General features: G+C 46.8%; 1 protein-coding gene across 5 annotated transcripts in view; it reads right to left on the bottom strand.

Annotated features, from left to right (window-relative positions):
• Window positions 1-21,362, bottom strand: part of LOC119460821 (organic cation transporter protein) — a 71,090-nt gene that overhangs the window by 14,051 nt on the left and 35,677 nt on the right. For 3 of the 5 annotated variants that reach the window (XM_049673215.1, XM_049673217.1, XM_049673216.1), the window contains exons 4-6: window positions 3,886-4,040; window positions 1,744-1,912; window positions 860-986 (exon numbers count right to left, since the gene is read on the bottom strand). In XM_049673215.1, the coding sequence (XP_049529172.1) occupies window positions 860-986; window positions 1,744-1,912; window positions 3,886-4,040 (451 nt within the window). Of the gene's footprint in view, window positions 1-859; window positions 987-1,743; window positions 1,913-3,885; window positions 4,041-8,901; window positions 9,006-10,597; window positions 11,258-21,362 lie in introns of all 5 variants that reach the window. The other 2 variants (XM_037721919.2, XM_049673218.1) reach the window with 2 other exon arrangements.

Below are 21,362 nucleotides of genomic sequence, written 5' to 3'. Positions count from 1 at the left end.
TCCAAATGAATTTAATGAAGCCTCATAACATCCACTCGTAGGTTTAAATTTAGGAACCGTAGATGCAGAATCGCCTTTTGCCAATCAAGGCTATGATGCTCTCAGCAAACTTTGCGGCGTTTTAAACATTGCAATATACAGTATATATTTATATACAGGGTGTCCCAGCTATCACGCAGCACAATTTAAAAAAAGAGGAACGGCGTTACGCGAAGCAAATCTAGTGCGTATTGTTTCCAGTACCGTGGAGTAGCCGCCAGTATATTTTTCGTTACTGAGATTTAAATAATTAATTGTAATTAATTATCCAACTCGAGAAGTACTGTCCTAATTATCAAACTGTCAATGCGAAAGTTGTAGAGCAACATGAGAAACTCCCGATACAGCTTTCTGTTACTCAATGCGTGCTACATAAAAGTGTCTTTCCGAGCGTTAAAAAAGCCCGCGAACACACGCACTAGCAAAGTGCCTCGAGCGGCCAGTCGCGCGGCAATTTGCATCGCCTACAGCAATGACAGAAAGTCGGCACGGCCTTCGTTGACGAAGGCCGTGCCGACTTTCTGTCGGCACGGCATATATATATATATATATATATATATATATATATATATATATATATATATGAGATTATATGAACGTTGGAACACATGCCGACACAATACTGCTAACCTTCTTATACCTACAAAGGTTTCTACAAGTCTGCCACATACTTCAAGCAGCATACAATTAACATAGGAGGCGTTTGGAAATCGTAATTATTTTCTAAAAGTCTACACCTCATAAATGCCACGTTTATTTAAACGGTGGGTACTTTCGATGAATAAGTGGTGGAGATCTGACGAAGAAATTTGTAACTTACCACGAGATCCGTCTCCAGATCTTCCGGCACTTCCACGCCGTTGGTTTTTGCGATCCGCTTCAGAATGGCCGTTGTGTCTTTGATCTTGTTTTGGGACAGAAGCCATCTGGGTGACTCGGGAATGAGTCTACAAAGAGAAATACAGGTAAGAGTAAGTGAAAAAAAATTATCGAGACAAATAAAGCATGTTAGTGTAACACAATGCGTGAACTTTTTCTGTCTTAGAAAACAGTAAGAAGTTCGCTCCGGTTAATAGAAAAAAATTGATCAAAAACTTTCAAAATAATACATAGCGTATTTTATTATAAGGTGTTTTGGGGCCGATAGCCAAGGCGTCTACAGCCGACAGGACAGTATCTAGTCCAATACGCAGTTCTGTATACAAATGCAAACTGATACAACAAGAATAATTTATCAGGACAAGTACTTTCTAATTATGAGTAGGAAAGCTTCTGCCACTTCAAGTGGGCAAGCATTCACTGCCATCAATTTGAGGTTTAAAGCAGAGAAAAATGGGCCAGAATTATACACACACAGACTACCTCGATAATTGAACAAACTCCCAATTTCATTGCCTTCGTTAAAAAATATATTAATGTTCTCCTCGGTCTGCTCTGCCTTTGTGGGTCATTCTACGCCCCAAGCTCAGGGGGCGATGAAGACGGCTCAGTGCCATTTCTCTCCCGTCGCGTGACAACGAAATTGCGTAGAAAAGACGGCGAGGTATGCCGCCCACATTTGCGACACCATCAGAGAGACCTTCTCAGTGAATAAACCACGTGATAAACGTTAGCAAAACGCACTGCAGAGTGCACAAGTGTTTTACCGTCACTTGACAAAGAATTTACTCGGCGCAGGTGGAGAAGAAGATGCGGCGGCCTCACTTGTAGTAGAAAAGGTTTGGGATGGCGCACGAAGAGCAAATGATGCCCAGCAGGATCCAGGAGCGCGACAGGTAGGCGATGAGCGGCAGTATGCACAGGCCCACGGTCCAAGAGATGCAGCAGACGCCCAGCATCAGGGTGCGCTGCTCGGGACCCACGAGCTCCAGCACTGCGAACATGCGGGAGGCAGGCGGGTCGATCGTGCAAGTCGTCACCAACGTCAGCGTGAACGAGCTTTTTAACAGCGGAGCTGTTTAAGCCGGCTGTAAGTCCGTAACGCGTCGGAAATGTGGGTCGATCCTGGCGGCGGTGCGGAAAGGGTCCAAGCGCAATGGCACATACCCCTGTGAACTAGCGAAGCTGAGCCTGGCTAAGTCTAGCTAAGCAATGACTTGGTAGTGCTTAGCCGTGGCCATATCTTGCGATAGCCAATCGATAGCCAATCAATAGCTAATCTCTAATCGATCAATAATCAATAAATTCCGGAAAATGCTGGGGATGACTTGGTAGTGCTTAGCCTAGCCCAAAAGCCAGGTCTAGCTAGGTGCCCATCAGCTCCGCTGTCTCTTTATCATTGCGCCTCCAGTGCAAGCTACGCTATAGTTTTTTTTACTCGACGCCACTTTGCACGCCAGAAGTTAGCTACACGGGCGGAACGGAGGAGTCGGGAGGGGGCGTTGCACACAGCAGACGTGGGACGATGTGGGATCACGTAGTGCGCCCGAATTTCGGACGCTGTAAGCATCCTTCTAACCTGCACTCCGTTTCGCGAGTAAGATGGCGCTTGTGTGGCATAGTCTGCTGTCCGCCAGTATAAGGAATGTCATCGTGCGAATACAAGCATGAGATTGATCGTACAAGTGGCCAGGGATGTCGGCATGAACGAGCTTTTCTGAGCCCCACTTTGCACGCCAGAAGTGATACGTGCGGAACAGCCCTAAAACACAACCCAAACGTGAAGCACTACTGGCGTGACATTTACAACTTATTGTATTTTGCGTTAAGTGAAGGTCAAAACTTTCTAAACCCCACAAAAAATACTGGGAAACGCCAGAGCACCCTAAGTAATTTACTGTAATATTCCTTTGTGCGAACCAATTTTCGGTTCCGTCGCATGGAGATTGATGCGTTACGAAGTTATTTGAACCGGGTTCTCTCATGTGAGAAGAGGATGCGTTTTCTACCAACGTGTTGCATAAAGTCGCACCTGTAGGTGTTTCATTCCGCGTTGCCTTGGAAATAGCCGAGATGTCGGAAATAAGGAGACAAACGTATGTACACGCGTGCTTTTGCTAAAATGATATGTTAAAGGGACAATGAGGGAAAATATTAAGTCGAGCTAGATTGAAGGATTAGGCTTCCGTATCAACGAATTAGCGAGAAGAGAGCTTTTGTAAGCGAGAAAAATGACGACTGAAGTGGCGCCGCGTGTTGTAGACTATGGTGTTGCTTTGCTTCCTCTACGCAGTTTTGTTATGGATCCAAACTATAGCCCCGAGATAAGGATCCAAATACATTTGTTCCCATATTTTACTCTGTACGGCATGCAAGAAATAAACTTCAATTCAATTCAATTCAATTCAATTCAATTCCATGACTTCAGCACTGGTTGATTCACTGAGAGCGGCATAGAGGGAGGTTACGTGGAAATTACGTCAACTCATGCGCTTTGGCGTAGGCGGTGAAAATTGAGGAGCAGCAGCCGGACCTTCGGCGGCCATTTTCCACACAACAAAGTGGTATATTGGCACACAGAAAACGATAATGGACTTCTATACAAATAATCTATCGATGTAGTTCGAGTTAATATTTTCCTTTAGTTTCCCTTTAAGTAAGGCGTTCGTGTAATTTATGTAGATAGGAAGACCTATAAGGTATTACTTTTCCTTTTAGTTATATAATATCATGTATATAACGGGCAGTGTTACCAACTTTTTTGCGAGCGCGTCGCTAAACTGAGACAAAAAGAGTCGCTAGATTGTCGCTAATTGTTCTGTAATATCGCTCAAAAAAGTCGCTGGTCGCTCAATAGAAAGTTTGTCGCTAAACCGTAAAAAAAGAAAGAAGTCGCTAAGTCTAGCGACAAGATCGCTATACTGGCAACACTGATAGCGGGTAGTGGGCGGCGAGAAAACAACTCACGAATAATATAGGGCAGCTGGAATATCTGCGGCATGACGCTGGCATTCATGAAACGCAACATGGCGAATGCGATGAAGTTGGTCACCAGGATGGAGGAGAGTCCGAACACGGTCGCGATGAAGACGGTCAGGAGGAACACCGGCTTCCGGCCGATCCTGGAAAAAGCAGCCGTCCAGTGGAAGGTTTAGTGCTTGGTTAGTATATATATATAGAGATGGAAAGACAGAAGAAAGGGGAAAGGCACAGAGGGTAACCAGATGGGAAGATCCGGTATGCTACCCTACGCTGGGGAGAGAGGGGAGGTGGAGGCAAAGGGACAGGAAGTAGACATAGAGAAACAAAGGAGTTCAGATACACAATCACAGTCGGTCACTGTCACCACATACTGTCACCGCACAGAACAGTAGCACCTGCAGCATTATAAACATCTGTTCAGGCTATATACAGCCGCTTGTCCAAGTATGTTGCCCTTAAAAGCTGCAACAGTGCCTTCGTCGCCCTCCGCTGCGACGGCTTGTGATGTCGTCATTCCAAAATGGTTTCCTCTGCTTAAAAATCTTTGATCAAATCGCGCTATCGCGATTGCGAGCGATCGTCTCTGGAGTGTATCAGGAGCTGGACTCCTGGACTGAGGGGACCACCCACTGCCGAGCGGAGGAGATACCTACCCTCGTGTGCTATTTTGCATAAAGTTTATTGTCTCTTTTTCTGTAAATTGTAGCGAGGACAGGTTGTTGTTGTGCAATGCTAATGCACCGAGCGTTTCTTTTGTGCTGACAGGTAGGCAAACACACATAGTGTATACGTTATGCATGCCGTATACGGAGACGAGAAAGTAAAACGTAAATATTGGCCGCGTATACTTAAAAGCAGGACGAAGAGCAAAATTTAAATCACAGCAAAGATACGCTTTGATGTATTCGATGAATGGGTTGTCCTCGCGATTAATACATGCCGCTCAATGTTGTAGTTGTGAGTGGCTGTAAATATAGCAAAATTAGTTGTAGCTTCGTACCTCCGTGATACCAGAGCCCGTTCGTGAACTTTATTAAAGAACTCTCGTGCGCTTCGAGCCGTGACGCCACACAGGAAGGCGGAGTCGAGATACCTTACATATAGATTGGGGACGTCGGTAACGCAAAGCACGGTCAAAAATTTTTTTTCTCCAAATCATGGTTAGCTGCAAACTCCCGACTTGGCCGCGTGACGCCACTGCTGAAAACGCGCAGGCTATATCGGAGGTGTAGTGACGCCTCCGTTTGATTGTGTGGGCCTTCAGGTTTCATGCATGACGTCACTTCTGGAAGTGATAAGTATCTGCACATCTTGGTGGTATTGAGAGTATAGGCGGGCGGAGGAGTCTGGAAAAGCGCTGGGGGAAGCGGGCGCGCGAAGACAGACGCACTTCCCTCGCTCGACACCTCATGAATCTCCGCGATCTCGGAGGCCTCGACCCTGGCCTCCGAGATCGCGCCAACAAGCCGTTTGCAATCTCAGAGGCCACGATGAAACCGTAGTTTAATACAAAAATTGCTAGAGGGAACTCTATAGCGCTGCGATAGTTTGGCTACCATGGGAAACATGGGCATTACAGGGATATGTCTAATCTTCGAGCGTGTGGCTTCAAACGGTCATGAGGCATTATTTATGACGCTATATCTTTCTATATTTCTAAGCGCGCATAGTTTCGTAAACACGACAAGGCAATTATTCTCCTCGCGCATGCGTAAGCGTTGCGAGTTGTTGCATTTGTAGAGCAATATTTTGTTGAAAAACATGAATTTTCAAAGTCGCAGAGCCATTCGGTGACGGAAGGACAAAGTTTAGGCAAAAATCCACGAACTGCCAATCATTCTCGAGCAGGAGTGCCATTCTGGACGTTGTCAAATCTCGCGCCATTGTCGAATTTGCCATCTTGTCAGCTCTGATTGGTCGAGAGGGCCGCAGAGGCCCCTCCGATTGGCGCAGAATGTCGCCATTGCAGGATTTGCCGATATGGCGCGATTTGACGATCTCCCGAACAGCACCCCTGGCTGAACCGCCATCCTTGCAGCTCCCGTTGACATTAGCGTCAGAGCTTCCTCTAGTAATTTGTTGTTCGAAGCACTCTGAAAAAAAAAAGAAAAAAAAAAGAAAAAAAAAAACGTTTTTCTTGCGCCTTGGTGCTCACCCAAAGCTTGCTTCAAGTCGTTGCGGCGTTTTCCGCTTGTTCGAGCAACTCTTCACCACGACCCTGATATCCCTTTCAGTAGCGCTTTTCTTTACTTACGATAGTTTGAAGTTCCCGTGGTGGAAAGCAGGCTTTCAGTCAGGCCTTCGCCCTAGCTTCCTTTGTCTGAGTCCCTAGAATCCTTAGAGTTTTGAATTATGTTGAATAAGATTACGGCAGGTGGCAGACCCGGCGTTTTTGGGGTACATTGCGACACCTTGCTTGCCCCATGCGATAGTTACGCGTATATGTTACATACCCGTTCCTTTGAGGAGATTACGTGGTCGGTTTCTTTTACGCGTAACGAGCCGCATTGTTAAGAAGCCGACTGAAAAGAGGAACAAAATATATATACTTGTGCTGCCTTCAAAAGGTCGCGATATATATATATATATATACATCGCGACCTTTTGAATGCAGCCCAAGTAAGTCCAGCAAGCTAGCCGTGCGAAAAAACAAGAGAAGATAAAGACACGTGGGCCAGGACTAACTTTGCATAAGGATTTGATTTGCATGAGCTCCCATGTTCGGGTCTCTTAGACTGCCGGGAGGATTATTAAGGAATGTCCTGGTTCCGCCATCGATTGGTATTTGCATGCATTTTGGGAGCCCAAGGCTCCGTCGTTTGAGATGTGCGGGGAGGGTATTTGAATAATTTCGTCCGGGCGCACTTTTGAGATCCTATTGGGGTCTTGCCTGGCAAAGTTCCCGAGTCCCTTTAAAGGAGTCGGCAGAAATAAACTTGAAAAAATAAGAAATGACAGAAAGAAAAAAAAGGAGGGAAAAAATGAAGAGAACGATGGGCGATATGGTTGGAAATGCTCGCCTCATTTCAGCCGCTTCTGTTTGCGAGTCTGTGTGGGGGTAAAGGCGGCAAACTGTGGCCACGCGATGGCTGTCTGAGTGCGGCGCGTACCAGCTACGTACGGCGGTCGAACGGTCTGCCAGTTTTCTGTGCGACTAGTTCTGCACTTGATAGTTTTCAACTTCATTGCGCTCAATCGTTTGACCAGGTTCGCTTGCTGTGAAAGTTACCTCGACCGCGTGGCCAACTGCAGCCAAGTTTCTTCGCTCACTTCAGCTCATCTCGATCTCTGGCCGATGATCTCTAGAGTTTAAGAAGGAGCTTGAACTTTTATTTTAGGGCGTGATTGAGATGTGATTGCCTTCATAACGCGGTAGATCGGCAGATTGCGACCGTTACACCTTCCTGTCGCAAAAGCCAACCGTTCTCAGTGGCCCTTGGACAGTATGTGAATCTAGTTGTGAGGCCATTTAGCCTTTTATTTAATTATTTTTGACCATCGGCGGATCCTGCGCATATGTGGGGATCGGTTATAGCGAAGCTTCCTTTAACTTTTACTGAGATGTGGTAAATTGACTTTTCCTTCTGTATTTGTTTATTACTGCGATAGCAATTCCACTCCAGGCGCATTTCTGCCATCGCCGTCGCCGTGATGTTCAGTATAAAGTCTAAGGGCGATAACGTCGTCGCCGCTCGCGCTGAACGCTTCTCCCCGAGTGCTCGCTCTCGTCCCATTATGTTCGTTTCACTTCTATCTCCGCACTAGGCAGCTTTTGATGCCGAATTCCGCACTTCTTGCCTCTTGTTCAGCATATACGATCGGGCACCTACCATGTGGCACGTAAACATTGCGGGGGACTGGCAAAGATTGGTTCACATGCCATGTCAGCGGCCAGATGCCCGCCTGCACACTTTCAGATACCCAGTGGCCCAAGGTGTCTATTCGGACACGTATGTGACCTGTGATACACGCGCAGCCGCACATATCCAGTGGCCGAAGTTGTTGTGCAAGTTGTTTTATGGGCACGATAGCAGCAGCCAGCGCCCGCAAACTAAGCCTAGCTTTAGAAGAGTGAGTGTGCACTCTAGGCCACAAGTAGACTTGCCCGGTGTATGTTTTGCCTCTTCCCTCTGTCGTCATCATCACCAATCTTGTTGTACCCCATTTCATTGCCTCTATGTTTCCCAGGAAGCTCTGTTTTTATATCACTTAAAATTTCGCCACTCTCGTTGAGCTTTTATCCTCGCAGTGAAAATAAACACGTGAGTGCCTTTTTTCTCTCTCTCTCTCTCTGTCTCCGGTACATTTTGTGTTCTTAGCACCTGTGGAGTTAATGAAATTGTATGCACCCTGCACGCACGACAGTCATCAAATTTGGTGATACGTACTCTCTCTTTTTGACTTGTGATACATTTACATTTTTATTCTCGCGAGATGTAGCCGTTACCATCGCCGGGTGGCCAGCATCTCCTTTAGTCAGACAAGTGAACAGGAGAAACGCTCTTATTGGGGAACGACTGAAACCGTTTGAATTAACGTCGTCTCACTTCTTGAAATAAATCATAATCTATTGACTGTTCTGTCAGATTTCTTATGTAGACTCTCAAGTGGTTAGTAAAAATTGGCGACCTCTTCGTGGTTTCCCCTCCCCCACCTATATATAGTTAAATAAAAAGCAAATTAGATAAAAGAAAAAAAAGTCGCAAAAGGCAACGAAGACATCATGGTTACAACTTCGTAATTCCGCAACAAAGGAAGCACTCGGCTATCCGTTAATTTGACTTTCTTTCTTTTTGTAATGGAATTCTTGCATCAGTGCTCCTTTTTCATTGGCTGACAGCTTTCACATTAACGCATGAAGACCAGATAGTAAAATAAACGACGGAAGTGGCATACAAATAAAATCACAACATGTCAATCAATCAATCAATCAATCAATCAATCAATCAATCAATCAATCAATCAATCAATCAATACCTCTTTCTCATTTCGTGAGCTCACCTGTCAGACAGCGTGCCTAAGAGGACGGTTCCGACTGCGCTGCCGACGCTTCCAAGCGTGAAGACAAGGCTAGGAAGATGGGCTCGATCGCATACCAAGTCCCACTGAAAGATAAAGAGTTGGACATTGTACTGAAATGTAAAAGAAAAAAAAAAGAAAGAGAAAGCTGGTCCCAATAAACTAATGGAAGACGCTGATAGAGAGATGAGAAAGAAAAGGAACGGAGCGCCAGACTATCCGTACGGTTTGCTACCCTGCAAACGAGAGGCATATTGATAGAAATAAAGAGAGAGAAAGAACACTAGTCGCGCGTCCACGCGAAGATATGCAGCTACTCTATAAAGGGTCGCAAAAACCCGTCGACTTCAGGAACTGGAGCGACGCTCTCGTTGCTTCCTACGCCAGCGAAACACCAAGCTATTGCCCAAGGAACTTCGCTTCCGAAAGTGGTCTTGAGCCCAGCCTGCTTAAGACGTTTATAGTACAATGACATTTTTTTTATATAGAACACTTAAAGTCAAGGCCGTCTCCCTTTACTTTTTCTTCCCGCCTCCCCCTTCCACACTGTAGGGTAGCGAATGAGGTGCAACCTTGTTAACCTCCCTGTATTTTCTTTTCCTCTCTCTCTCTCTCTCTGTCTCTCTTTCTCAAGAGCTTAGTGACTTTTCCTGCACTTTTGCGCCGGCGTCGTAGTGCGTCGGCGATTGCATTCAAGAAATAATGGCACCAACCAGGATAGCGACACGAGAATGAAGTAAAAGAATTTGGCGTATGTATGAACTAGACTTTTGTCTAACATTTACGTTACGTAGCACCAATCAGTGAAAGCCTGTACCTTGTCGTAAGGGTATCTCGGAAAGTTGCCGCATTATTTCAGTTGGCAGCTTTAGCGCGTTGCTATATGTGGATGAATTAAAGATGTTCTCTATTTCTCTCGGCGACAGTAGTTGTTTGTGAATATTTGTGACCAACTTGATAGCCGCCTACCGATGGTTGTTAAGAAACGTGAAAATGTAATGCGATATTTTTTTGGCCACTTTTTATGGCTTGATTGATGCACTTTATCAGCACCCCAATGACAACTGGTGCTACTAAACGCTTCATTTTCAGCTTCTAGTAGGGTATACTATGTACTTTTAAGATATGCTGCTTGTGTTAACAAATCATGGAATCTTAAAAAAAAAAAACTAAAGGAAAAATTGTTATTGCTCCAAATCTAGTGTAATTTCATTCAGTGCCTTCCCCACCGTTCCGTCATTCTTTTATTATTCTGTACCACAGTTTAATTCATCTCCCATAAGTTAGCTTTAATGCCCAAGGCCGCGGGAAAGGCTAACTACGCCATTTGTTACTTAGAGGCATGTACTGCAATATGCTAATGAAGCATTCCCAATGGTTTCTGCGCCATTTCCACGTACTACGCATGAATAGTCGCAGATCTTTTCTTACAACACCGCGTTTTCAGACGCCTTGGTTTGGCTTCTAACAGTATCGCGTTGCCTTTTCGATTCTGATGAAACTTCTCTGTTTTGATTTCATTCTCCGCTGTTCAGTTTAGTTCCATAGTACGCTTCTTTTACACGGCGCCTACAAAATGTGTGCTGTGTCTGCATCTCGAAACTATGTTCCGCGGCGCCCCCTTGTGTACAAGGCGCGCAGCTTGCGAACACCAAAGGCGAAATGGGAAGTGTCCCACCTGCGTGGACGCTGTGCTCTCGTAGTTGGTGTCGTCGTAGACGAATTCCGTGCAGGCCATCTTCTCGACGCCGTTATGCTCCAGCAAGCGGGTGACGTTAGCGCCCGCGTCACTGGCGCTCGCCGCCGACAGGAGACCGCGCGCCAGGCTCTCGTTGATGGAGTCCAACGCGTACGTGCTGCAGTCGTCGTCCGTCACGAGGAACTTGCGCAGGATACCCGGCTCGGGGGTGTCTGTCAGGTTGAATGCGAGCGCCAGGTCGGGTAGCACGCAAGAGTGTTTGGGCACGGATAGCATGAAGATTTGGTTCATGAAGTAACCCGGCATCAGGAGGGAGGCCGGCGCCAGGTACGCCCAGACGAGTAGGCGCTGGAACCGGCCGTAGCCTCCTAGCTTGTCGATCACGTCTTCGAATTCCATGGCTCGAGCTTAACCGACACTACGCGCAGCGTAAGACACGAGGCGATCCCAGGATGCCGGCGGGGAACGCAATTTTCAGCCAGGAAATCCGTCTTTGCGCAGTCTCACGCCCAACGGCAACAGCAGTGACACAGGCGGTGGAGCTCGGGCGCCGACCCGGACGAAAAAGGTCTGCAGAAGACAGCGGCTTGTGCGTGGTCGCAGTGTTGTGGCAGTACCATTCGCAGTTGCTAGGAAGGACTGAAAAGAAACAGGTCCAATTGAGCGCAAAATGCACTTAAACGTGGAAAATAAGACGCATGTACAAGAGGATGACATGTAGGTAACACGTTGATTATTCGCAGCGAGCTGGCAAGGGCAGAACAGCGCGCGCCTTACCCGGCAGCAGAGGAGTCGAACAGGCTGGGGTAAATGAGCGTTGGAGTTTACGTACTGCGAAGGCGGACGTGCTACAGGCACTTGCGAAATGCTCTGGTTTTGCGAAGAGGGAACAAGAGAGGGCGTGCGGGCGAGCGAGCGGGAAGTATACAGGGAACAAGGTCAGTGCACCTTGAGCTACCTACGTAAAAAGCGGTTTCGATGGTTCAGAATGGCCGATGTTCTCTTCAATGCTTCGATGCTTATAGTGACAGCTCGAATCGAGCCTTCGCGGCACGTTGCACATACAAGCACTCGGCTCGGCGCGTCAAACATGATACGTCATAACTCGGTGTCACGAACAGGACACACTATATATATATATGTATAAAAGAGTCTATACTTGCCACCGCCAAGTATCAGTTGTGTCTCGGTAACATTCATTCGCGGACACGAAAAGGGTACCGCACTGTCTTGGCGATTCTCATCGTAAACTGAGTTAGGCTCTCCTGAGCGCGCTGTCCGTTATCAACCGTATATTGACGCGCACCGTCGCGCACTCGTATCTGGCCGATTGCAGCTCTCTCGCACAGATTAGCCCAGAAGGAGCGAACCACTTGAAGCCGCTTTTTTTTTTTTCTGCTTCTCTTTGGAGTCCCTTATGGCAGGAAATCGTAGCGGAGACGCCGGCCAACGCGGTACAGTCAACAGCAGAAGGCGCTGGCTACACCGAGATATGATCCCTCCGGTCTCTAAACATACCCGTTCATCGAAGAGCGCCGGCTGTGGTTATCAATCAACCAAGAGGTTCAATGAGAGAGGGAGATTTCCTCGAAAGCATTCTATCACTGATTCATGCTCGTCTGTAAGTTTGCACGTCACGTGTCTGTATTTGGACACCAGGACATCGCATCTCTCACGAGATATTCAAGCTCTTCTCCGTGGGGGCCACGTGATCACTTGCCCCTGAATACTAAAGAAACGCTTGAGTGGGTTACTGATCTATTGAACCGCGCACTTATGGAGTGCTGAAATGTTCGCAGCTTGAGTACAGTACGTCTTTGAAGGCGATGGTCAGCACGTGGCCATTCGCTGTACGAACATTTAAGTGAATTCTGCAACTGTCCGTTGGTGGCTGTTAGGGCACGTAACGCGTCATCTAGCAAAAACAAGATGGAAGTAGTGTCATTTCGAGGTTGTTTGCGGTAGCATTGTCCCTGACAATAAAACGCCTATTACCGGGAGAGAATGCAAGTAGATTCAGATGCGAATAATTGTCATTGAAAGCCACTAAGTCTTTACGTCATCGTATGGTTCTCTGAAAGAAGTCAGGTGTTGTGCGAAGAAAATAACAGAGAGGGATGGAGAGAGAAAGAGAAAACGCCTATTTTTCCCATGGTAGGGAAAGAGTTAAGATAATACACTGAAAATCTCAAACATTAAAGCTTAGAACACTGAAATCGAAAATCGTGAGCTTTATATTCGACGCGTACGATAGGCACGTAGAATGTGTACAGTGCCGCATTCAAAGTACCATGGTCGAATAAATTCAGTAATGATATATATATATATATATATATATATATATATATATATATATACATAATCATTGCATAAGAAGCCAACAAACAATGACACCAAGGATAACATAGGGGAAATTACTAGTACTTACTAATTCATATAAAGAAATGATAAATAATGAAAATGAAAATGGATGAATAAACAACTGTCCGCAGGTGGGGAACGATCCCACGTCTTCACATTACGCGTGCGATGCTCTTGCAATTGAGCTACCGCGGAGCCGTTTTCCCATCCACTTTCTGGGGCATTTATGTTTTCACAACTAGAACCAACCCTGAGAGTGTTAGCCAGCGCCACCCAATAAATGAATAAATAAATAAATAAATAAATAAATAAATAAATAAATAAATAAATAAATAAATAAATAAATAAATAAATAAATAAATAAATAAATAAATAAATAAATAAATAAATAAATAAATAAATAAATAAATAAATAAATAAATAAATATTACGCTTTATAAGGAACGAAGTAAAACTTTATATGGCTGAATTCTCTTCCGGAACTCCCCTTGCACTTCATTGGTGTCAAATAATGATTAAAAAATTTTGGAGGACGCTTAAGCTTCGCCTTTAAGAGTAGAACGCGATAGCGTTATCGGTACCCGTTCGCGTCGCAACGCACGGCTGTAGGCCTGGTAGAAATACTGGAAAAGGGGTTTGTGTTTGAGTTTCCTCGTAGCAGAATTAGGTTTTCTCGTACATTCAAATTACAATCCGAGGCCGATTGGTAAACAATACGACGGTGTATCCGACGCCGAATACGACTTTACCATTTTCCTGGCGGATTTCACTGTGAGAAATTAAATTTTCGTTCACCAAAACCTTGCACCACGTCGAGGGCCTGCGCGGTCGGGGTGGTTGGGCATGATTTTATCCGCCACCCGCATCGCACGCCGACGCCGGTTGCCGACGCCGGATTTTCTGCGAAACGGGGCCCTTAACGCTGTCGCGTTAAAATGAGGGAAGAAGGCTCTGCGATCCCTTGAATTTCGCGCTCGAAGCACACCACTAGTGACGTCACTGTGGCTTCGTATTTTTATCCTAAAATGTTACGTATTTTTTTTTTTACCCTTGATTGATTTGTTGGCCTTTGGGCGACAATATTAGAACACAGTCCCCACCGGTCATCGGCTCAGAAAGAGGTGAAAGCTATTTCTCTCTCTCTTATTTGTATTCTCCTTCTCACTTACCCCAGAGTATAGGGTAGCTAATCGCACTCTTGACTGGTTAACATCCCTGCCTTTCTTTTATCTCTCTCTTCTTCGGCGACGCTTCTAAAACATGTGGCCTCGCGAGCGACTGGCGAAGCAATCCGATTAATTCATGGGGTTAAACTTCCCAAAGCAGCATCACAGGGCTATGAGACACGCCGCATTCGGGGTCTCCGTATTTTGGCCAGCTGGTTTTCTTTAAACCTGCACTGACCACCTGGTTTCCTTGAACGTGCGCTAGTAGTCCTTAACTGCGGGTCACATTGTTGAAGAAACATTCGGCAGAGATTGTTAGGACTGCTTACGTGTGGGAATGCGTAAGCATTTTACCGTCTGTAGACCTCGGAACACCATGCATGAACGCCCTCATTTTATACGCTCATGACGGGACGCCACCTTGTCCCCATTGGCTGCGCCGTCACGTGCCCGATGACGCACGCACTAGGCCGCACCTTTAGCCAGCCAGAAGGCTGCGACGTGACGTGTGCAGTGACGCACGCACTAGGTACACCTTTTGTCAGGCAGAACCGTGGAGTAGCCGTGGTGTCGGGGATGCGGGCTCGTCTCACAACCCGCAGGCCCGGTTCGATTCCCACCCAGACTGAAATGTACAAAATTTATTTTCAAAGCCATTAATTTACTTTGCTTACAGCAACCTCCCTGAGAAACTTGAGGTCAATCCGAGCGTTTTTGACGTGTTCTTACTCTTTGCGTGGTCGGGCATTATTGGTACCATCGCTCGGTCACGCCGCCGACGGCGGATTTTCGCGTAATGGCATATAATGCTTTAGCATTAAAATCGGGTGGCCAGAATCCGGAGACCCGAACTGCCGTGAGCGTTTTTGCATGGTATCATCGAAATGTGGTCGCTGCGGCCGGGAGTCGAATGCCACATAAGCATGCAGGACGCCAGAGTCAGTGCACCACTCCTGCGGGTTCAGGAATTTCTAGATAACTTGCCAGGGCATGACAATGATTGGCGAAATAAAGAGGTCGTTTCTTTATCTTATATACCAATGAATGTGCTCTCTGCCGAACCACACGACGAGGCGCCGTCAGGTGAAGTGTAGTAGTTAGCAACTTATTCTTTGACACTTCACCTACGCTCCTCTAATAGGTACGCCGGCTTGTGAGTTTTCTTGAAATGTTGTTGTGACACATCGGTAGTTGACAGTCGTTCTAATGATGGGGCTCTACCGCTTGCCTAAGCGATTCCAGCGAGAATAGTGATACAAAGAAAACAACTCTGAATACGCGGAAAATTTATGCCTGAGCACCAACAAACGCAACTATTATTACATTATATCGGTCGCCGCTGTTTCCTCGTCCTGTTGACAACGTATCTTGTCTTTGTCCGATTCCCGTTTATTTCCTCGATTCATTTACGCTGTTTTCATCACGTCGCATAACTGCACAAGCTCGACCATCTGCGGTATTGCGCGGTAGCAGAGCTTAAATATGGGAATGCAGTTCGGGAATGTTTACAGCACGGAGTTGGGGGCAGCAGTCAACAGCCGCAGTTCTGGTTGCGCCCTCTCCCTCCCAAGTGATTGCGGATGAGTGTGTTCTTTGCTTCAGCGGAAACACGTACATAGCCGGCAGTGAAGCAGCCACTTCACGGGAAAGAAAAAGTGGCCGATATGAAGCGTTGTGCAGAACTCTGTTAATGAACTATTAGTTTAGATACCTCCATGCTATATGTACCCGCTGCTATATGACGTGCCACTGAGAATCATCGCTTTCATTGCGCGCTCCAACGGTTGCCGGGATGGCGGGCTTGTAAAGACCACATGGCCTAGCATAGAATGGAGTAAAGAGTTTTAGAAATAGCCCCTTCAAGCGGCTTAGTTTACTCAAGATCCCCCAAACTCCACTTGCGTCTGTTTTTTTTCGCCAAACCGGTAGCATCCTCTAAAACTGGTCGCGTACTTTTAAAACTCCCTAATGACTTTCGTGTTACTAGAAGAAGCTTGTTCGATGCGAACTGACAATTAACGGAGGTGGGCTTCCTGTCATTGTCGACGCTTGCGCGTAAACCGTAACTATAGACGTTGACTAATTGACACATACATCGCATACCCATTAAGCATGCAGTGTAATGATTGTGGCCTTATTAGGCGATCTTGACGTTTAACACGGACGTAAACTACCTGATCTTATGTACTGATTGCTTTTTACTACAGAAGGTACTTACTACAGAGCCAACCTGCGTTGCGCTGCTGTGCGGTTCAGCTACTTTCGCATTTTATATAAAGAAAACAGGGTGGCGTCGCATGAACAAATCTGTTCACTGTGAAATAGAACCAGAGACGAAAAAACTCACGAGTCCGGTCACGAAGAGTCGCATCCACAGTGTTCGCCGGATCAGGCGTATCCGACGTTCAGCCGGGTCTTCCAATACTGCTCCATGATTGCATAACCGGACGTGACTCCAATGTACGATAGAAACAAAGAAACGGCCGTCGCGATGCCGTCTTGGGAACGCATATACGCCTGGGCAACAGTCCGCAAGACTCGGCCGATTGCCTCGACCCCCACTTGCGCGCCGTTCGAATAAGGAAATTGCGCGTTCGCCACCCCTCTGACGTCGACCTCTGATCTTGTTCGTAAGCGTGGGCTTTCTAGCGGCACGCTTGCTTGACACGGACGGTCACTGGGTTCTCGTGCGTAACGTCGTTGTCGCCGCGCTCTAGGCCGAACACACGCGGTCACTCAGTGGCGCCGCGTCGCGTGGCGGCATGCTGGCGTCAGGCGCCATGCTGTCGTCACGGGTCTGAGAGCTGTTTTTATTTGGGACGTCCTTTTTGCGGGACAACTGAATTGTCTACGGGATCATTCGAGAAAGAGACAGGAAATGCAGGAAGCCTAACTATATGCGAGTTTACAGTTTGCTACCCTGCTCTGGGGTGGGAGAAATAGGGATTGTAAATGAAGAGAGGGAGAAAAAACAAGAAAAAAAAAGGAAAAGAAAGTAGCAAGAAGGGCGTTCTTTTCTGGGCCAGTGCCCGCAGTACATTGTGTCGAGACAATAGGTTTCCGGTGGGCTCAACCAGTTGGGCGACCGGCTTCTTGTCGGAAGAAAAATTCGCCTCCATTCCACCCTGTGAAAGTAGATCTACAGCCAAGCTGTTGCCGACGTTTGACAAGCACGACCGACGTTAGACAACGTTAAACAAGCACCGCCAGCAGAAGTGACGTTGTATGTCACGCGCCCACGCACATGGGCGGAAGTGCAGCATACATGCTTATTCCTGCCCAGGGCAAGGCCCTTATTGAACCAATTCAAATTTTCAAAGCAAATTGCGTCAGAGAATTTGTAAAGTATGACTTACCCACAAGCTGCAGACATTATAGCTTTGGATTGTAATTCTAATATACGAGAATAACGGCATCATCACGTGACGATATCGCCTGATGACGTAATTTGATGACGCAATCACGTTAAACGAGACGTCACGCAATGACGTCTTCGTCAAGTGATGATGTCACCTGATGGCGTCGTGCGATGCGATGCCTCTTGGAGAAGCAGCACACTGTGCGCTGCCCGCTTCCTTGCACTGCCTCCGGGATCGGCCCACATTTTGTGGGAGCGAGAGCCGCGCACGCGGACACGAAAATCCGGACCAACTAGAGGCTAACAAGTTCCCCGTAAAATAATTTTACGACATCGACGGGACTTAACATCGCATCCGAAGACCGTGAAAGTGCAACTGCGCTTCTTGAGATCCACTGTCCTGTGTGAACAGAATCGTTAAAGTGGCAAAGTGGCCTGTACAAAATAAAGGTCGGGATATGACCTGACTTAAACGATACCTTACACATTCTAGAAGGCGTGTTATCAAGGTGGAACAGATATTGATATCATGTGTGGAATTGCTTAGCATATGATGACGTCGCACGTGTATGGAATATAAAATGCCTGCAATCAACCAGCACGAATCGAACTACCACTCTGCCTACCATGGCGCAGGGAGTGGTTGCACCGCGCCACAGAGTCGAGCTGCGTACTTACTAAGGGCCTCGTTTATTTAATACGTGATATAAACCTTTACGCATCGAGCCATGACGTCATATGCGCAGGGAAACTGCCTGTCAGTACGTTTAAATCTGGGAGGAGAAGGTGGCGTATGGGAGGATGAGATCATTCCTCATTTGAAGCATCTATCTATGGTTCGTAATGGTATAGTGCCGGGATACCTGACGCCATATTCTGACCGCGCAGTCCTTTTCTTCTAGACCTTCTGTCTTCTAACTGGACGATCGCTAGCGTCGTAGGAGGACATTTTGGAACAACATGCGTCTTGTATGATATATTATTCTGCGGCTTTCTCTATCGTTCGATGCCAGTGTTAATTTCTTGCGCGGGACGCAATTTGTAAACACGTTATGACTTCCGTGAGTCCAAGAACAGCTTTTGTATACAGAATATCTCCCGCGAAAGTTTAACAAATCTTCCTTTACAGGCTTTTGTAGGGTTGTAGACTTGTCTGCATGAACATATACATATATTTCCATCCGTTTCCGTGCCATGTTTTTTTTTTCGATTACTCCGTGCACCCGCGCACAGATAAGCTTCCACAAAAGGGTGCGCCTATGCGCAGGCCATCGCCTGCCTGACTTAAGCAGAACGCCGTATCGAGGGACGCGGCTTTGCTCTTGCTGCAGCCTCCCAGTTTCGGTTTCACGCCCTCTGATGGCCGAAATTTAACGCGCCACAGTTACCTAACCTAACCTAACCTAACCTAACCCCGAGGGTAATCGCATTTTTTCCAGATCCAAAAGTTGATATAGCTTGCGCGTGGAGAGCTCGCTTCAATTTCCAAATTGCGATGAGCCCACTGAAACTAATAGTTTGGAAGTTAATTAATGGATTTTTGTTAATTAGCAACGAATTACCCCGTATCACCCGTTACCCAGTGGCTGCCACCACTTACGGTATGTATCTGAAGAAAGTGTCCTTTTATTTCAAAACGGCTATTTTTTAATATTACGTAATCTTCATAGAAACACCCGGTTTATATTCTTTATTGGGTGCTGGAGATGTTTGCCTGGCCATAAGCATAGCATGTTACTGCGGTTGACGGTGTATCTGTGCAGGTGCGTCTGATTTGAGGGTTACTTCTGCATGTGGAGATATCTTTGTTGCGCTTGCTCTTTCGCCAATGTTTAGCTTACACGCCGTGACAGAAGAAGTAGCAGGCGCCTATGTTAAAGTCAACATCGTCTGCTGCATATATGGGGATATGTATGGAAACAATGTTTATTGAGGAAACTTTGAACAGGACGAACGCACTCGTTTAAAAGGTGCAGACGAGGCCTAGTAAACAGACACCGGTAGAACACATTGGGTCATTTATCACACTATCAATAATGCCCTCGACTAAGAAGCTTTACAGACTGATCTCAACCACGCCCTAAACTGATGCAACCAATGGCTAAGGACGCTGAATGGTAATAAATGTAAATCTGTAACCTTCTCGCGCCGTTCTAGCCCCCTTCATTTCCCGTACACAATTTCTGGTGTTAGCGTAGAACCGTTATCGCATTCAAATACTTGGGTGTAGCCTTATGCAGGGACCATCTCGTGGCGTACGCATATTACTAACATCCTATCATCCGCCAATAAAACAGTTGGATTCTTGGAACGCAACCTCCACCATGCCCCCATGCATGTAAAACTTGTAGCCTATAAATCGCTCGTCAGACCTAAGCTCGAGTACGCAAGTCTTACATCACCACTGCCCTGGAAGCGGTTCAAAAACCGCGCTGCTAGATTCATCCATTCCACTAATCCGTATCACGTCAGTGTATCCTCATTAAAAGCAGAATCCTGCTTATTGAATCTTTATCTTCGCCGTCGCATTGCCACGCTGTCCTTGTCCCGCATTTTTTTTTTACACTTCTCGTTCTCTCGGCCATCCACCTTAGATCGCACCCACTGCACCCATATTCCATCGCGTCGGCTATAAGCTTTAAGTGTCAGGCCCACGTGACCGCGCCGTTACGTTTTCTTCATTTTTTTTTCGCGCGCAACATCAGAATGGAGCGGTATTTCCCACCAAATCGCAGCAATCACTAGTCCATCAACTTTCTTGCATGATGTAACCGATTTTCTACCTAAGTGACGTCATGTGGCTATATTGTAAACCCACCCCTTATGTGATACCCCCTAGAGGGGTCTTTAAGGAAACGAAGTGAGGTGATGTGAAGTGATGTGAAGGCGACGCTAACGCGATTAGCATTAAAACAATGCAGCGGCACACTGTATTGCCACCGCAGACGCACGGAGCGGCGATCTCGCCGCTAACCACAATGCGAACCGATACCACGACACAGTACATCTTTAGGTATTCACGGCACCACAGTTGAAACTCCGTAGTATCCCTATAGCCTTGTACCCTGGATGCAACTTCGTTGCAATGGCTCTCCATCAAATGGCCGCGCTCGACGTGGAGGTGTCTTGTGAATATGGTGCTCTGTTGCTTTATTAAGCATGAAATGCTTTTAGCTCCCGTTTTCGGAGACCTTCAAGTGACCTTGAGCCAAAATCCCGAGCCGTTATCCGGCCGCTCAAACGAGAACATCCGGGCAACCAGTCAAAGGTTAAAATGCGGTCTCTCGTCCCCGACCCTTTGTACAGGACCGCATTACATACACTAGTTACTGCCCAAACAAGTTACAAAAATATTGCTTCCAAGTTGTTCCTAATATTTTTCCACAATATCACTGAAGCTGTAACTTCTAGTACGCTAAAGCTTTATTTGTCATTTAGAATAGTGCCATTCAAAAGGCAGATACATGGCACCATCACTTGAATGTCATCTTTTGGCGCTGAGACAGGGTTGCCTGTCTCAGCGCCAACGGTCCGGGAGTTCCGCGGCGCGGGTTTTGCGCCGCCTCCTTCGAGAGATGGCGCCACGATGCGTGACCAGGCCGGCAGCCTCCGGAGCGCCGCGGATGGTTGTTTGGCCGAGACGAGGCTTGCAGCGAGGTTCATTTCAAAACAGGTTCATTCCGGTTCAGTAAGCTTTCAGGCCTCCGTCGCGGCACCAATCTGCTTTGCCGGTAGCCATTTTATGCTTGCATTCTCGAATGAAGTCGTACCTACCTACCTACTCTCGATTACGGGAGAGCCAGTATTTTATATTTAAGGCTACATAACCCTTGTGTTAGCTTTGCACGTCCATTCTGGG

The sequence above is a fragment of the Dermacentor silvarum genome, chromosome 8 (genome assembly GCF_013339745.2).
Source record: "Dermacentor silvarum isolate Dsil-2018 chromosome 8, BIME_Dsil_1.4, whole genome shotgun sequence".
Taxonomy (NCBI): Eukaryota; Metazoa; Arthropoda; class Arachnida; order Ixodida; family Ixodidae; genus Dermacentor; species Dermacentor silvarum.
Note: the sequence above shows the minus strand (reverse complement) of the source record. Positions and strands in the feature narration are given on the sequence as shown.